This window comes from Doryrhamphus excisus, linkage group LG7, assembly GCF_037039965.1.
Source record: "Doryrhamphus excisus strain RoL-2023G ecotype Guam linkage group LG7, RoL_Dexc_Guam_v1.1, whole genome shotgun sequence".
Taxonomy (NCBI): domain Eukaryota; kingdom Metazoa; phylum Chordata; class Actinopteri; order Syngnathiformes; family Syngnathidae; genus Doryrhamphus; species Doryrhamphus excisus.
The window spans coordinates 20,314,482-20,331,653 of NC_136363.1; the positions used below are offsets into that span (position 1 = coordinate 20,314,482).

The 17,172-nt window shown below is 45.4% G+C and overlaps 1 protein-coding gene across 5 annotated transcripts in view; it reads left to right on the forward strand.

Annotated features, from left to right (window-relative positions):
• Positions 1-16,856, forward strand: part of asap1b (ArfGAP with SH3 domain, ankyrin repeat and PH domain 1b) — a 42,386-nt gene extending 25,530 nt beyond the window's left edge. The window contains exons 10-29 of one of the 5 annotated variants that reach the window (XM_058060751.2): positions 32-132; positions 203-272; positions 1,853-1,940; positions 2,010-2,058; positions 3,537-3,703; positions 5,426-5,559; positions 6,199-6,290; positions 6,352-6,538; positions 6,813-6,898; positions 7,281-7,396; positions 7,496-7,563; positions 8,749-8,856; positions 8,939-9,167; positions 11,045-11,113; positions 12,712-12,882; positions 14,020-14,098; positions 14,446-14,510; positions 14,582-15,105; positions 15,216-15,338; positions 15,787-16,856. In XM_058060751.2, coding sequence (XP_057916734.2) covers positions 32-132; positions 203-272; positions 1,853-1,940; positions 2,010-2,058; positions 3,537-3,703; positions 5,426-5,559; positions 6,199-6,290; positions 6,352-6,538; positions 6,813-6,898; positions 7,281-7,396; positions 7,496-7,563; positions 8,749-8,856; positions 8,939-9,167; positions 11,045-11,113; positions 12,712-12,882; positions 14,020-14,098; positions 14,446-14,510; positions 14,582-15,105; positions 15,216-15,338; positions 15,787-15,861 — 2,601 coding nt within the window. In that variant the 3' untranslated portion in view covers positions 15,862-16,856. The remainder of the gene's footprint in view (positions 1-31; positions 133-202; positions 273-1,852; positions 1,941-2,009; positions 2,059-3,536; positions 3,704-5,425; positions 5,560-6,198; positions 6,291-6,351; positions 6,539-6,812; positions 6,899-7,280; positions 7,397-7,495; positions 7,564-8,748; positions 8,857-8,938; positions 9,168-11,044; positions 11,114-12,711; positions 12,883-14,019; positions 14,099-14,445; positions 14,511-14,581; positions 15,106-15,215; positions 15,339-15,786) is intronic. The other 4 variants (XM_058060755.2, XM_058060753.2, XM_058060754.2 and 1 more) reach the window with 4 other exon arrangements.
• The last annotated feature ends 316 nt before the right edge of the window (positions 16,857-17,172 follow it).

Here is a 17,172-nt window from a genome sequence, read left to right on the forward strand (position 1 = left end):
CTGTGTTGTGTGTCTGTGTTGCACGCGTCAGGACTCCCAGAGCAAGCAAGGTGGCTACAGCATGCACCAGCTGCAAGGGAACAAGGAGTTTGGCAGCGAGAAGAAAGGCTACCTGCTGAAGAAGAGCGACGGGTGAGTGGACGGAAAAAGATGCGATGATGACCCCCACTCTTTTTTTTTTACCGCCTTTCCTTCTTCACAGGCTGAGAAAGGTGTGGCAGCGGAGGCAGTGCTCGGTGAAGGGGGGCATTCTCACCATCTCTCATGCCACGGTGAGTACATCGACGCACATCCTTAACGTGCGACTGCCTGGATGATGAGCATGGGAGCGACGCGCCGGGAGGCCGCGCCGCGCTCTCTTCTCTACCTCAATCTGGAAACTGGCAGCAGGGTGGAATTGACATAGATTGGTCACCATGGCAACATTGTCTCCTCCCGTGTCCCATCCCCCTTCTGCCTGCTGTTCCTGGGTGACTCATCTCTGGATGCGCGTACCGCTGCGAGCAAGCGAGCACCCTCCCCTTGCTTGTACCGCAGTTTCCTTCCCCCCTCTGGACACCGGGCACCTCAAACAAGGATGTTATGTTCTTTGTCGGTTTTTGTCGGTGATGCTAATGCATGTGCATAACGATCAAAAAATGACTCCAAATTTCAGTCAAAGCTTTGTACAATGAGCGTGACTAATATAACGGTCCAAATTGGTCGCCTCAAAACGTGATGACATCATCTCTGTCTGCTGAAAGTTAGCTGCGGGGGAAGGAGTCGTCTGCAATGTGAACTGACAAGGCTCAGTCTTTTTTTTTTTTAACTTTATCATCAGCATGCTCCAGTTCACCTTTGCAGACTTGATTCTGGATTGGAAACACAAGAGCCTTCATGAGAACCTTTTCCCCGAGATACGAGACAACACTTGCACAAGTCATGGATGAGTACACAACGTCAGAACGGCCATGTTCCTGATGGGCAAGATGACCTTTAGTTGATGTAGACCCGATCCGCTTTCAATCCTGATTGACGATGCGTGAATGTCCTCATTTTTTATCACATTTTTTCAAAAATATGCTCTTCGGTGGTTCAATACAGCTTATTATTAGTCAAAATATGGACATATATTATATTTTGAAAATTAACTAAAATACACACATAAGGCATTCGGAAGATGCGTTCAAAGACCTTGTGATGATTATTGTAGTATTCTACAATGGTCACTAGGTGTCATTAATTAATTAACTTAATTAATGTTAGGGTGGCACGGCGGGCAGGCCTCACAGCTAGGAGACCAGGGTTCAATACCACCCTCAGCCATCTCTGTGTGGAGTTCTCCCCGTGCATGCGTGAGTTTTCTCCGGGTACTCCGGTTTTCCTCCCACATTCCAGGTTAATTGGCCACTCCAAATTGTCCATAGGTATGAATGTGAGTGTGAATGGTTGTTTGTCTCTATGTGCCCTGTGATTGGCTGGCCACCAGTCCAGGGTGTACCCCGCCTCTCGCCCGAAGACAGCTGGGATAGGCTCCAGCGACCCTTGTGAGGAAAAGCGGTAGAAAATGAATGAATGAATAAATAATTAATGTTACACACAAGCACCAGACTTGATCACTGTAGCAATAGGCTTTTATTCCAGGTTTGAATTATTAAGTCATTATTATTTAAGTCATTTTGAACATGCACACAATCACCATAAACGTATCGCAATGCAATTCACAACGTCCATTAAGTCCTAAATGGCTTGTTTTGTCTACTATATTGAGTGTGAAGGTGACTATAGGGGTGCTATTTCAAGTGTGGAGAGCTCTAATGTGAGTAACTTCAGTGCTCTTAACTACGAAAATACATTTTTATTTCTCTTTCAGTCAAACAGGCAGCCGGTGAAGCTCAACCTTCTCACCTGCCAGGTCAAGCCCAGCCCGGAGGACAGGAAGTGCTTTGATCTCATTTCCCGTAAGTTTCGAATTAGATTTTTGTACATCAAGCGGGAACTTATGCATGTCTGACTTCTGTACCCCACAGATAACCGGACATATCATTTCCAAGCTGAGGATGAGCAAGAGTTTGTGATGTGAGTACCTCCGAAATCATGAGCGGAATCCGTATCTGAAAAAAAATCTGAAAAAAAACATTATTACAGCAATCCCTTCATGTGACGCATCTAAACATAACTGAGGGGAATATCCTCATGCCGAAATGAAAACGCAGCCTAGCGGAAAGACACGCTAAATATATTCATGCGGCGCCTTTGATGCTTTTGTCTCGGCGTCTTCCTTTCCTGACGTCTGCGTCTTCGGCGCTCGCTGCCTGCGTCAGCGCAAGCTTGAGCTATATCAATCCATCTCCGTGCATGCGGCGCGGCGCTCCTCTGGGGATGGATGCAACCCCCGCCGCTTCCTCGCTGTCACGCACATACTCATCATCGGCACTAGCATCTTGCCGTGTTTGATGAAATATTCAGCGTTCCATAGCAACCCCCAATTAGCAGCAAGGATGTTAATGTATTCATAAGTATTGTCAGTCAAGGCACGTTTTGGCTCCTTGTCTGTGTGGCTTGGTGTGTGTGTGTGTGTGTGTGTGTGTGTGTGTGTGTGTGTGTGTGTATGTGTGAGCAGATTGTGCCATGCAGGGAAGCAACTGGACGCCATGTTCAAAAGGCCGACATTGTGTTTCCCATCTGTGTGCTTTATTTGGTACACCCTGATAAGTATATTGCATATTTTTAGGGCAGGGATGGGCAAACTACGGCTCGGGGGCCACATCCGGCCTGCCAAGTTTGCCCGTATTGCATGCATGTTTGTTTCCTTAATTATTATTATTATTATTACTTTATTATTATTATTATTATTATTCATTCATTTTCTACCGCTTTTCCTCACAAGGGTCGCAGGGGGTGCTGGAGCCTATCCCAGCTGTCTTGGGGCGAGAGGCAGGGTACACCCTGGACTGGTCGCCAGCCAATCAGAGGCCACATATAGACAAACAACCATTCACACTCACATTCATACCTATGGACAATTTGGAGTCGCTAATTAACCTAGCGGCGGCGCAGCGCTCGAGTGGTTAGCACGCAGACATCACAGCTAGGAGACCAGGATTCAATTCCACCCCGTGCATGCGTGGGTTTTCTCCGGGTACTCCAGTTTCCTCCCACATTCCAAAAACATGCTAGGTTAATTAGCGACTCCAAATTGTCCATAGGTATGAATGTGAGTGTGAATGGTTGTTTGTCTATATGTGCCCTGTGATTGGCTGGCCACCAGTCCAGGGTGTACCCCGCCTCTCGCCCGAAGACAGCTGGGATAGGCTCCAGCACCCCCTGTGACCCTTGTGAGGAAAAGCGGTAGAAAATGAATAATGTTTTTGGCATGTGTGAAACCCCACGCATGCACGGGGAGAACGTGCAAACTCCACACAGAGATGGCCGAGGGTGGAATTGAACCCTGGTCTCCTAGCTGGGAGGTTTGCGCGCTAGCCACTTGACCACCGTGCCGCCCTATTATTATTATTATTAATTATTCTTATTATGTCTTCCGCTTTTGCGTACAGCTGGATCTCGGTGCTGACCAACAGCAAGGAGGAGGCCTTGAACATGGCGTTCCGCGGCGAGCAGACCAGCGGCGGCGAGGACGGCCTGGAGGACCTGACCAAAGCCATCATCGAGGACGTGCTACGCATGCCGGGCAATGAAGTGTGCTGCGACTGCGGTGCCGCAGGTGCGTGCGCCCGCGCCGCCGTCCCATTGGAGGACTTTTCGAGAGACATTTCTAGGCTATGAGAGAGAGAGAACATGAAAATTACATCACGCTGTTACATAAGTGACACATGCTGCGTCGACCCATGCATTCTTTAAAGAGGCCTTCCTCGTGTGTCACATCTTCTTCCCAGTGCGACTCGTGCTTTCCTTCTAATCTCCCCCCTCCCCTCCCCATCATAGTATTCACCGCATGCCGTAGTAATGACCTGCAGAAGTCGCCTCTTTGTTCCTCCTCATCCGATGTTCTTATCCCCTGCTTTTAGTAGTAATCAACAATGGAGGTCGTTCCGTCATCTTGCTCAACATTCCCTCTGTGACCCGTCCACCGGCTTGCATCTGTTCCATGTGCTTGCTGCATCTGTGTATGGGCGCTGGCCTCCCTGCTTCCATGTGTGACTCACTGTTTTTTTTGGTCGGTGATGTTCCCCTCGTCCTCCGCCCCCCTCTCTCTCTTTCCTTCTGTCTGTGTGTGTGTGAGTGTGTGTGTGTGTGTGCACACCACAGGACAAGCTCAAAAGCGCTGAGCTGTACTTTGCAAATCTCCAGGATTGCGTCAAAACACTGGGCGGTGTTGCCAGTTGTCGGTCGCCGCAGTTAAAAAGAAAGAAGTTAGCTTGAGATGCACAAAATTTGACCACACGCTAGCGCCGTTTTGGTCGCTGAAAGCTGAATTTTTAGGGCATTTATTTTTACTTGTGACATCACACTGTGCACCCTTATCTTCCTTAACTTAATTTTTTATGTGCCCTGCTATTGGGTGGCAACCAATCCGGGGTGTACCTCGCCTCTGGAGGACAAGTGGTATACAAAAAGGATGGATTGATGGGTGTTTTTTGTTGTCCATTGTGAATTGATAGGCTATAGCGCCCCCTGCTGCTTTGGCATGCACTTGACATAGGCATTCATTCATTCATTTTCTACCGCTTTTTCCTCACAAGGGTTGCGGAGGGGTGCTGGAGCCTATCCCAGCTGTCTTTGAGCGAGAGGCGGGGTACACCCTGGACTGGTGGCCAGCCAATCACAGGGCACACATAGACAAACAACCATTCACACTCACATTCATACCTATGGTAGTCGCCTGTTAACCTAGCATATTAACCTAGGGAGGAAACCGGACTACCCGGAGAAAACCCACGCATGCAAACTCCACACAGAGATGGCCGAGGGTGGAATCGAACCCTGGTCTCCTAGCTGTGAGGTCTGCGCGCTAACCACTCGACCGCCGTGCCGCCCAAACCTAATACAGTGCTTCTCCGTTATTTTCTTTCATGACCCCCCCCTCAAGGGATTTGTGCATACATGCATTTTGATGCATTTTGAATCAGTCATTCATGCCAACGCGGTGCATCGCCGAGAGGTCAATGCCGCTCCCGTCAGCGTCACCGTGGCAACCACGAACTGCAGTTGAACCCGGCGAGCTCAGTTCAAGTCAGCTAATTGGAAGCGTCTATGCGCAAGACCATCCCACCATCCTGCATTGTAAACATTTTAGTTGATATTCACCTCGCAAAGGAAGTCTTTTGTTCTCCCGGAGAACGATAATAACATCTGACAACGCTTAGCACCTCCGCGGTAGCTTCTTTAATCATTCAGGAAGCAGGGAATCCATTTTGCTGACTTCAGATATGATGAAAGAGGCAATGCATGTGGATTCTAATGTGGGACTGTTTTTTCGTCGTAGACCCAAAGTGGCTGTCCACCAATTTGGGCATCCTGACCTGCATCGAGTGCTCCGGCATCCACCGCGAGATGGGGGTCCACATCTCCCGTATCCAGTCAATGGAGCTGGACAAACTGGGGACCTCAGAACTCTTGGTTAGTCATTAATAGGAGATATTGATTTTTATTTATTTATTATTTTTTTGCATCTACCATGTATTTTCTCACGCTATAAGTACCATGATGCATTGTTCTTTTTAGTAGTTTTTATGTTATTGTGTGAGTATCCCTATCAGATAAATACTTTTTGTGATTAATATGTTGAAAAGGGTTTGCCAAAAACCAAAACAGATGAAAACCTTTGCAAATGTTCCCATAGAAATTAATATAAATCCAATTAATCTGTTCTAGACACCCAAAAATATTCATAAAAAATACATATTATCCAGAATAAACATGATTTTACATGCAAAATAATTATAAATGACAACTAAATGGAAGTCACTGAACATTATTGATGCAGACTTGTTTTTCACCTTCTTTATGGAAAATGCCGGCACTAAAAAAAATCAATCAAAGATGCACAGACAGTGACTCAGCAACATATCTGGTGCTTTTTTTGGGCACAGTATGGGACAAAAAGACTAGCTTGTTATGTAAAAACAAGGTTTAAATGACCATTTTTCCCCTCCACTTTCTCATGCACTCCAAATTATTATCATTTCATTATTATTCACTTAGTTTCTGTATGAAACTGATGTTTATGTAAAATATTGCTATTTGTTCCTCCTGCAGCTGGCCAAGAATGTTGGGAACAGTAGCTTCAATGAGATCATGGAGGGAAACCTGCCTTCCCCTTCACCAAAACCGACCCCTTCCAGCGACATGTGAGTAACCGTCAAAAGCCCGATATTATCCCCCAAACTCCAAACACCATGTTTTTATCAGGACGGTGAGGAAGGAGTTCATCAACGCCAAGTACGTGGACCACAAGTACGCCAGAAAGACGTGTTCGTCCGCCGCGGCCAAAATGATCGAGTTGTACGAGGCAGTCCAGTCCAGGGACCTGCTGACCCTTCTTCAGGTTTACGCCGAGGGGGTGGAACTCATGGAGCCGCTCCCGGAAGCGGGGCCTGTGAGTCAAAGCTTGATGTCTTATCAGTTATATGAAGAACTTCCTGATGACATACAGTACACAATGACTGAAACTTTAAATATTATAGTAATAGTACTATATATTTTTTGTACTTCTCTGACTACACCCACACACACATAAAAATCAGAAGCAGCCCAGTGGGTATATTTTATTTTTAGGAGCCATTTTGTTGACTGCGGCTTGTTTAAAAACGCTGAGAGATGGACGCTAAAGCCTGCATGGCCTCACTGCTGTGTTTGATGGCCCCCTGCAGGAAGCCGGAGAGACGGCACTGCACTACTCTGTACGGACCGCCGACCAGACCTCGCTGCACCTGGTGGACTTTTTGGTGCAAAACAGGTATACATGCGTCATCGGGAAAACGGCGGTGGTGTGACTCTGCAAGTCAATGTCCGAAATGGGTTGCTAGAATATTCATGCGGAAAACACAAAGATCCGTCTGCGCTTAAGCGGCGTTCCGCACAGCTCCGCGTTTCCCGTGAGGCAAACATAAGTGGGTCAAGCACTTAATGTATTCCCCTCTTTCCGATTGGTTACTCGCCATTGCTGCCGTTTCCACAGAGGAAGAGGAGCCCACTCATTAATTAATAGTGTTTTGACATGAATCTGGTGCAGTAATAAATGCAGTTGATGCTGCAGTGCATGCTGCATGGTGCATGATGCGGTATTGGACCCATTGCAGGATGCATTCAGGGTCTGACTGATTCTATGTATTTTCTAGCGGTAACCTGGACAAGCAGACCGAGTGGGGCAACACGGCCCTCCATTACTGCTGCATGTACGAGAAGCCCGAGTGCCTCAAGTTGCTCCTGAGGGGCAAGCCGGCGACAGACATCAGTGAGTGGCGCTGACCTTACTCAATTCCCCCCACCGCCACCGCCGCATCCCCGGCCAGGCTTCTTTCTAACTGCTGAACGTCCCTCTCTTTGCCCTCAGCTAATCAGAACGGAGAGACGGCGCTGGATGTTGCCAGGCGACTGAGGAACGCTCCGTGCGAGGAGGCGGTGAGTGATTGCCGCCAACGCGGTGGGGTGGGCGTCCAGCTGGACCGTTGGCGCGTTCCAATACATTGGACGGCTTCTTAAAGATTACTGGACTCGAATAAGAGTGACACACATGGCGGTGTATCGTAGCTTGTGGCCGGTTTGGAGGACACACCAGTGGACGGATGGTGGAAGCCCCGCCCCCTCCCTATTTGGAAGTAACAGGTTTATTATTAACTCTAACATGGACGCATTAAACACAGCAGTAATGTCAAGTTAAGACATTGTCAAGACATATAAGAGATTTGGTGCTTTCTCTTAAGGAGTGAGATAGTGGTTCGAGTCAATGACCCTCTCTTTTGAGGCTGTTTTTGCTAAGCTTTTTGCTATTACATACGAAATACATACAAGTGGACGAGTGGTTAGCGCACAGGCCTCACAGCTAGGAGACCCGAGTTCAATTCCACCCTCTGTGTGGAGTTTGCATGTTCTCCCCGTGCATACATGGGTTTTCTCCGGGTACTCCGGTTTTCCTCCCACATTCCAAAAAACATGCTAGGTTAATTAGCGACTCCAAATTGTCCATAGGTATGAATGTGAGTGTGAATGGTTGTTTGTCTATATGTGTATATAACAATATAACAGTCACTAAAGTCATCATACAGCAACTTCACACTCAAATATATATTTTATATGAATAAAAAAAAACTCTACTTTAAAGTTTTGCCATATTGTATTGCATTTGAGCAACGCATTCATTGGGGTGCTGCAATGACGTTAGCCCCCTGTGATTGGCTGGCCACCAGTACCCCCGCCTCTCGCTTGTAGACAGCTGGGATAGGCTCCAGCAGCCCCTGCGACCCTCGTGAGGATAAGCGGTAGAAAATTAATGTAGCATTCCGGTCTTTAGGTGGCAGTAATGACACAAAAACATGGAGACGTTACCTTATGTTACATTACCTGAATTACCTGCATTTTTGAAAACACGCCTCCATTTTTCACGTCTCCTTTCTGCTACTCGCCGCTCCTCACCTTGCCCTCCCAACTATAGTGGATGGAGCTGTTAAGCAAGCCCAAACACAATATCAGCCAATCTGTGTCCACTTCAGGGTGTGACTGACTGTTGTTTTCCACCCCAACCACTCAAGCGCAAGGAAATTGGGTACAGAAAGTGTAAAGTTAGATGAGATTTTGTGTGTTCATCAGCTGGTGCAAGCCGCTGAGGGTAAATTCAACCCTCACATCCACGTGGAGTACGAGTGGAGCCTCAGACTGGAGGAGATGGACGAGAGCGACGACGACTTAGACGACAAGGTGCCAAGGAGAGCCTTCAAATCGACTCAATTCATGCCAAAGAGCCGGGGTTTGACGTGTCCTTTTCTCCTTCACGCCCCAGCCCAGCCCCATCAAGAAGGACCGCTCCCCGAGGCCTCAAAGCTTCTGCCACTCCTCCAGCCTGTCGCCCCACGACAAGCTCTCTCTGCCGGGCTTCATCAGCCAGCGGGACAAGCAGCAGCGTCTCTCTTACAGCGCCTTCACCAACCAGATGTACAGCGCCTCCACCGACCTCACCTCCTCCCCCGTGGCCGATGGGCCGCCGCTGCCGCCCAGGAACCAGGGCAAAGGTCAGACCTGCACAGCTTACACTCTTCAGTTTATTTCTATGAAAGTCAGATTTCACACATACGTATCATGTCTTCCTAATGTTTCATTATGTTCAGGACAGCAGAGGAATGCTTCATTTTCTCTCCTGGAAAATCTTTTCTTTCCACACACACACACACACACACACACACACACACACTTGAGTGGAATGCTATATGTCAGGAAGCAGGTGTCATGAAGATAAACACATAGCGTACACAGTGAGTGGCTGTCACTATTAGACATAGAAATAACAGTCCTCCTCACCACCAGGGGGAGCCGCCTATGTTGTTGAACACCATTATTGTCATTGAATTCATTTTTATTTATAATTCATTTATTTATTTTTCTCAAGATAAGCCGTGAACTTGCACTTGTTTCTGATGGCGCAGGAGATCCGGGTTTGAATCCCTGATCTCAATTGGAGACTCTAAATCAGGGGTCTCAAACTCAATTTACTTGGGGGCCACTGGAGCTAGGGTCTGGGCGAGGTTTTCCAAAAAAAAAACGCATTTATTAAAAACAGAAAAATGAATCAACTTTGCTTTGGTTCCGATTTTCTACAAGAAAATCTCTGATAAAACATTCCACTGTTCTCAAATATCTTCATTTTTATTTTTCTACACAAAATAAGATCAAGAATAAAGAAAATCAATCAATCAGTAATAAATAAATATAATAATAATAATAAAATGGCAAATAATTAAAAATTAAGAAACCAATTAACAAAGCATTATTAGAGCCCTGTAGACATGACAAAACACGACTATAGTCACATTTATACTCTTTTTATTTACAACATATTGCGCAACTGCAGGGTCTTGAGACACATGCTAACTCGCAAACTAGAGAGCTAGCGACCTAAACGGTAGCCTCCAAGTTATTTCCATTAAACTTAAATAGCCAAAAACTTACCACTTCCACACGGATAGGGAGGATAACTATTAACAGTTATTTAACCTTTAACATGAACATTAATCAAACGTAATATTTTTTTTAATAAATATAATAATAATAAAACGGCAAATAATTAAAACTTAAGAAACCACATACAGTTGGTGGGTAGACAAATGATTTTTTTCAGATTAAAATGAACAAAGCATTATTAGAGCCCTGTAGACATGACAAAACACGACTATAGTCACATTTATACTCTTTTTATTTACAACATATTGCGCAACTGCAGGGTCTTGAGACACATGCTAACTCGCAAACTAGAGAGCTAGCGACCTAAACGGTAGCCTCCAAGTTATTTCCTTTAAACTTAAATAGCCAAAAACTTACCACTTCCACACGGATAGGGAGGATAACTATTAAGTTATTTAACCTTTAACATGAATCAAATGTAATAATTTTTTTCTGGGTACATGATACCATACAGCATCCATATCAAACTTTCATATCAAGGCGGGGGCCTCAAACTAGTGTCCTGCGGGCCACATTTGGCCCGCGGGCCGCGTGTTTGAGACCCCTGCTCTAAATCGTCCATAAGGGAGATTATTTGTGTCTTGGCAACCCTGCTGTGATTGACGGCGACCCGGTCCAGGGTGTCCAAAGTCAGCTGTTATAGAAAACGGATGAAAAAATAAAGCATCAGAAACAAGTGGACGTTTCAGCTTTATTCTGTGTGGAAAAATAAGCGTAGCTAATAACGACGTCGCTCGGTTCCTCCTCTTCTTTGCTTTGTTTCACGTTTCGCGTGTGTGTGAAGCAGCTCGTTTTTTAATTTAAGAAAAAAAAAACAAAAAAAAAACATAGACATGCTGAGTTGCTCTCCCACACGCCTCTTCCTCATCTCGCTCTCTTTTCTTCCTTTTTGTTTGGTGTGTGTTCCTTTCTTTCTCTTTTATTCTTTCAGCTCCACACTTGGCATTCCTCGGCTCTCATTCGCACTACGCCACACTGGCTGGCACTCGACCATACATCAGTGAATATCTTCATTTTACTTCGGCTTGTGTGTCGCACCAGAAACCCCCACCCCCCGCCAACCCTTTCCCCATCTTACCCCCCAAGCCTCTAAAGTGCGCTTGTTTACAGCTCAGCCTTACAGGTTGATGCCGCTTTGTGTGTTTTTTTTTGTAGTTTTTTTTTTTTTCCCGTGGAGACATGTGCCGCCATCTTTGAGCTGTAAACGCAAGCCCCCCCCCAGCTGATTGCTCTCTCTGGCTGAGCTCTCTGACTGCCTTAGTGTAAAAACACACACCATCCGTGATACACAATGATGATCTAAATACACAAAAACACAACCTCTTCCGTGTTTCTCCTTTTTGTGCTTTTTCATCTTCTCCTTGGGCCTCCTTCTGGGTTTTTTAAGGCTGCGTTCACACTTGTGGTTGGGTGCTCCGCAATCCAGAATTGGACAGCGTTTGTGACATCACTGTTGACGATTTTCAGCTTAACATTTCATGGAAATCTTCCATAACATACTTTAAAAGAGACACAAAGGCACTTCTAACTCCATATTTGGCATTTACGCATGCTTTTAAAAGAGCTTCTGCAATTAATCTGTGATTAATCGATGTGATTAATCATTTTTTTAAATTCAGGAATGACAATATACTCTGATTTAATCCTCTTTAATTGTCCTTAGCGGCACGGCGGTCAAGTGATTAGCTCGCAGACCTCACAGCTAGGAGACCACGGTTCAATTCCACCCTCGGCCATCTCTGTGTGGAGTTTACATGTTCTCCCCGTGCATGTGTGGGTTTTCTCCGGGTACTCTGGTTTCCTCCCACATTCCAAAAACATGCTAGGTTAATTGGCGACTCCAAATTTGTCCATAGGTATGAATGTGAGTGTGAATGGTTGTTTGTCTATATGTGCCCTGTGATTGGCTGGCGACCAGTCCAGGGTGTACCTTGCCTCTCGCCCAAAGACAGCTGGGATAGGCTCCAGCATCCCCTCGTGAGGATAAGCGGTAGAAAATGAATGAATGAATGAATGAGACACAAAGGCACTTCTAACTAAAAGAGCTTCTGCGATTAATCTGGGATTAATTGATCTGATTAATCGTTTTGGATTCAGGAATGACAATATACTCTGATTTAATCCTCTTTAATTGTCCTTAGACAGCCATGAAAGCAGACCTATTACCTATTACAAAATAGTCACATAATCCGGTTTAACTTTGGAAAACAATGATCGTAATTTTTGCCACTTTTTGGATATTTTGTGGTGATATTGATTTTTTTTTTTCATCAAAGTAATCGTTACTTATAGCACTACTTTTGTGTGATTTCAGAGCAGACACACTAGAGTCCCTTTTTAACCAAAATAAACACGACAAGTGTGAATGCAGCCTTAGTCGATCCCTGCCTGTTCCTGGTTGGACATTCGCTCCCTCACATAAACACTAAGCGGTTTAACGGCGCTCCAGCAGAGGGCGCTGACTCACAAGGCAATTCACTCAACATTTCCCGGCATGAAGATGCTTTGACGAGACTTTGACAAGATCTACTGTACATGCATACACACAACGCAGGGCATCATCAACCTCATGTCTTCTATGTATTATCGCTCCTCCAGCTCCTCCCCCATCCGGCCCCACCTCTCCACTCACACCGGGAGGCAGCTCCACCCTGTCCAAGAAGAGGCCTCCACCCCCCCCGCCCGGACACAAACGCACCCTGTCCGACCCGCACAGCCCGCTCTGTCACAGTAAAGGGGGCTTGTCCGGGGGTGAGACGCAAGCACACGGTACAATTAGGAATACGGCACGGGGACACTTGTTGACCGCACAACACAATACAAACACAAGGGGACACTCGGAATGTCCTGTCCCGTTAGACAAACACTATTTAAGGAATTCTACAGGTGTCCGCCATCTTAAAACTTCTACAATGTCTTCAACAACATTTTTTAAAACTAACTTAAGTGTAGAAGTATTTTCAAGCATAAAAGTACAATATAAATACACTGCCTTCAAAATTACTGTTACGATAATGTTTACTGAGACACACAAGCACCAGACTTGATCGCCGCAACAACAGGATTTTATTGAATTTTATTTGAATGATCTCACAACAAGAATCCCTAACACGGTCTACTCTCTCTGCAGTAATCCACACCCAAGATAAAACTCATCTCTGACTCCCCAACGTCACTTCCTGCCCCCCCACCCCAGTTATAGTGAGGCTTATTTATGTCTTAAATGGCTTATTGTAATATTATTATTATACACCTAATATTAGTGTAATATTAGGTGTACTTTATTTGGTCATTTGAGCTTAAAGGTGACTATAGGGGTGTTATTTCATGTCCGGAGGGCTCTAACAATGTTAAGAAGGTCGTAAACAAGTTTGTTATGCTCCAAGTCGGAAAAAATTCCACTTATAAATAAACATACTTAATTTTTTCCATTGTTTTTCCCATGCAGAAGACATCATCTGAATTTGTTTTCCTGTAAAGCGAATCGTACAAAAACTGGGTTTTGACTGTAGTACAGTCCACTACCGAGGGTACTTGTTTTGTCACCCTTTTGTCAGTTTTCAAATCCCAATTTAGGAAACTCGAAACAGAATCCGGACATCAACAATTCATTGTCACTATCCCTTGTTTTCATGATGTGGTGTCGTGTGTCACACATAGCGGGACGACACCTTTTTAATCGCACAATTTCCAAGCGACACTCCTTCATGGAAAGCTCAGCCAGACGACACCTCCCTCACCCACCCTTCCCATTGTTTTTTTTTTTTTTTAATTCTTTATTATCCGTAAATCATCATCAGCATGTTGATTTATTCCATATTTATTTCACATTCATCTCTCGGTGTCTGAGTGTGTGGTGATCTGTCGTGAATAATCTTTGTTTGTGGCCGCCTGTCGCTGCTTTAGGAAGCGATTCCACGCCTCCTCCTGTGAACAAGATGTCTCCCGTTTCCAACAAGTTTGAAGGCATTCCTCAGCAGCAAAGGTAATCCAGAAAGATGGGTGGATAGATGGATGTGAATGCAGTGGACACATGCATCAATACAAGACTTGTATCCATAAATGGGTCTTTCCAAATTGAATGTTTTCAAACGTTTTGGTTCCCTACTGTACATGCCACGGTCCAAATATTGGAAGCAACATGATGCAGTATGAACAGTATAATGCAGTTTTACCACTACAATCACAATAATAACAAATATTGTTAAATTATCACCTCTCAGACTGAGTGTTATTATGTGTAAAAAATGGCTGGATTTTCTATGAGACTCTTGCATTGCATTTCAGTAAATTGTGCAAGTGTCCGTAATTAAGTTGTTCCTTTTCTTGCAGCTCTACTTCCAGCAATACAAAGTCCACACTTGGTCCAAGGGTTCTTCCCAAACTACCTCAGAAAGGTGCGCTTGTTTTGACGGCAGTGACGTGGCGGTGTTTGATGCGTTATTCACAGGTATGCTTTTCTCTGCAGTGGCGTTGCGGAAGATTGACACTATCCATCACCCTTCCATGGATAAACCAAGCCTCCCGCCAGAGGTCTTCCAAAAGTCCCCTCCGGGAACAGACACCCCGCAGAAGGCTGCCGCTCCAGACAGGCCCCACGGCGACCTGCCCCCTAAGCCTCAGCCGTCCGAACTCCCCCCGAAGCCTGGAGAGCTCCCTCCCAAGCCGCAACTCTCGGACCTCCCACCGAAGCCCCAGCTTGGAGACCTGCCACCCAAGCCGCAGCTCAAAGACCTCCCTCCGAAGCCTCACCTCGCCGACATCCCTCCCAAACCGGGATCAGGCGAGACGGTTGCCAGAGCGGCGTTGGGCGACACGGTGACAAGGCCTCAAACGCAACCGCCGCCCCCACCTCAACCTCAGCCTCAAGACTCGCCGTCGCCCAATCCGCCGAACACGGCGCCGTCCCCGCAGCAGACCCCCGAGGACACCAACGGCACACCGCCGGGGACCTCGGAGACGCCCGTGCCCCTCCCGAGGAAGATCAACGCGGTACACACACAGCATGAAGCACTCATGCGCTTTTACAACACATTTAATATTAATCTATAATTAAATCACATACACACGCATGTAGAAGACTGTCATTTGTGCCGCTGCAGGGTAAGAGCAAAGCGCGGCGCGTGAAGACCATTTATGACTGCCAGGCCGACAACGATGACGAGCTCACCTTTGTGGAGGGCGAGGTGATCATTGTTACGGGGGAGGAGGACCAGGAGTGGTGGGTAAGTCTGGAAAAAACCCTTCTTTCATTGAACACCACTACACAGGCTATACAGGCTATGTGAAATACTGACACCTAGTGGCGCTGTATAGATATTGCTGGCGATTGAATGAATTGAATTGAATGAAGTTGTGATTTTTGGAAAATCAGGTTGAGAAAAAAGTTGTTACAAGTCAGAATAGGCGAATAAAAAAGTTGCATTCATACTAGAACTAATTTTACGAGAATAAACTAGTAGAGTTGAAATATGAAATAAAATACATGAATACATTCAAGTTGTAATTTTTGGAAAATTATGTTAGGATAAAATTATAATTATATTACCCAAATATACAACATTTGGGTCTTGAGTGTGTATAGTGACATCGCCTACTAGTGGTCTGGCATGCATATTACACCTCATTCTCCCCCATACTTCCCCTTTAATCACTCTTATTTTCTGCTTCCAGATCGGTCACATTGAAGGCGAACCGGACAGAAAGGGGGTCTTCCCCATGTCTTTTGTGCACATCCTGAGTGACTGACGGTCCCCCCATAAAAAGCCTTTGCACTACATCTCTCGTTCACTCTGTGAGGAGCTGTTGTAAATAGCTCTAAAAAAACAAAAAACAAAACAAAAGACACCTCCTGTGGCACAGAGAGAGTTAATAAGAATGAAAAAAAGGCTCATCCATGCTGTATAAAGAATGTGCGTATTCTTCCTCCACCAGTATTATCTTCACCCTACTATTATTATATAGCACGGCCGCGACCAAGCCACTCTCCGCCCGCCCCCAGCACTTACCTAAAGTCTATGTTAATGCTGTTACTTTGTATATAAATGTATGTAAATATATATATTTGTGTGTTGGAGTGTACATACAAGAAAAAAATGTACCACAGCGCTCTCCAGAGTATTGAACATCAGGGCAGGAGAGTTTTATCTGTATTCATTTGACCTGGGAGCGGGGCGGATGCATAGGAATCTCGCATCCTTGTTCACCTCATGATTGACTGAAGACCCCCCCCCCCAGTCCCTTAACATTCACACACGTGTGCTTCATTAAATGTACTCCCTGTTCCTGCTTGCTTTGTGTGTACACGTGTTCTGGTTGTTTTACAGTATAGAAACCTGCTGCTAGCGTGTGGTGGAATATCCAAGCCTGTGGTTCACCAGTTTAAACCTTTCCCCATCTCCCATCATGCACGGCGTGACTGGACTGCCCGGGGGCGGCCGGGACGCTCACCTCAGGGTTTGAAGAGCCACTATAGAGGGCATCCTGAAGCCACTATTATTAAGAATGACCAGTATTTAAACATTTCAGCAATAAACTGTCCACACATTTCACAACTTGTGTTCACAGTTGAGTGTCTTGTAAGGAAATCTGGAAAAAACACAGACAAGCTTTAATTTGAATATCATTCCACATGACTGGACTCAATACTTGTATATTATGAGAGATGATGTAATGTCACCTGGTTCTCACTGATGTTTAGGAACAAAATCAACCCATTGTATCATTAAAGTGCTGTACTTCAACTTGTCTATGCCCTTTTACTTCAGACATTACGGTAATTCTTTTAACTTCGCGCGACAGCTCAAATTTTACCAACAGAAATTACGAGAAAACATTTAATACGATAAAGTAAATTTATGAGAAAACAAGCTGAAAAAAAGCCAAATTTAAGAATAAGTCGTCATGTTAGCTTTGCCAAAGGTAACAAGTTTTTCATAGCTGTCTCAGACAATGCCTGGTATATTAAATGAGCTTGAGAATAAAGCCGTAAATCTACGAGAAAATTCGTAACAATTTTAAACAGGCATTACCTGAGACAGCTATACAAAGGGGGGATTT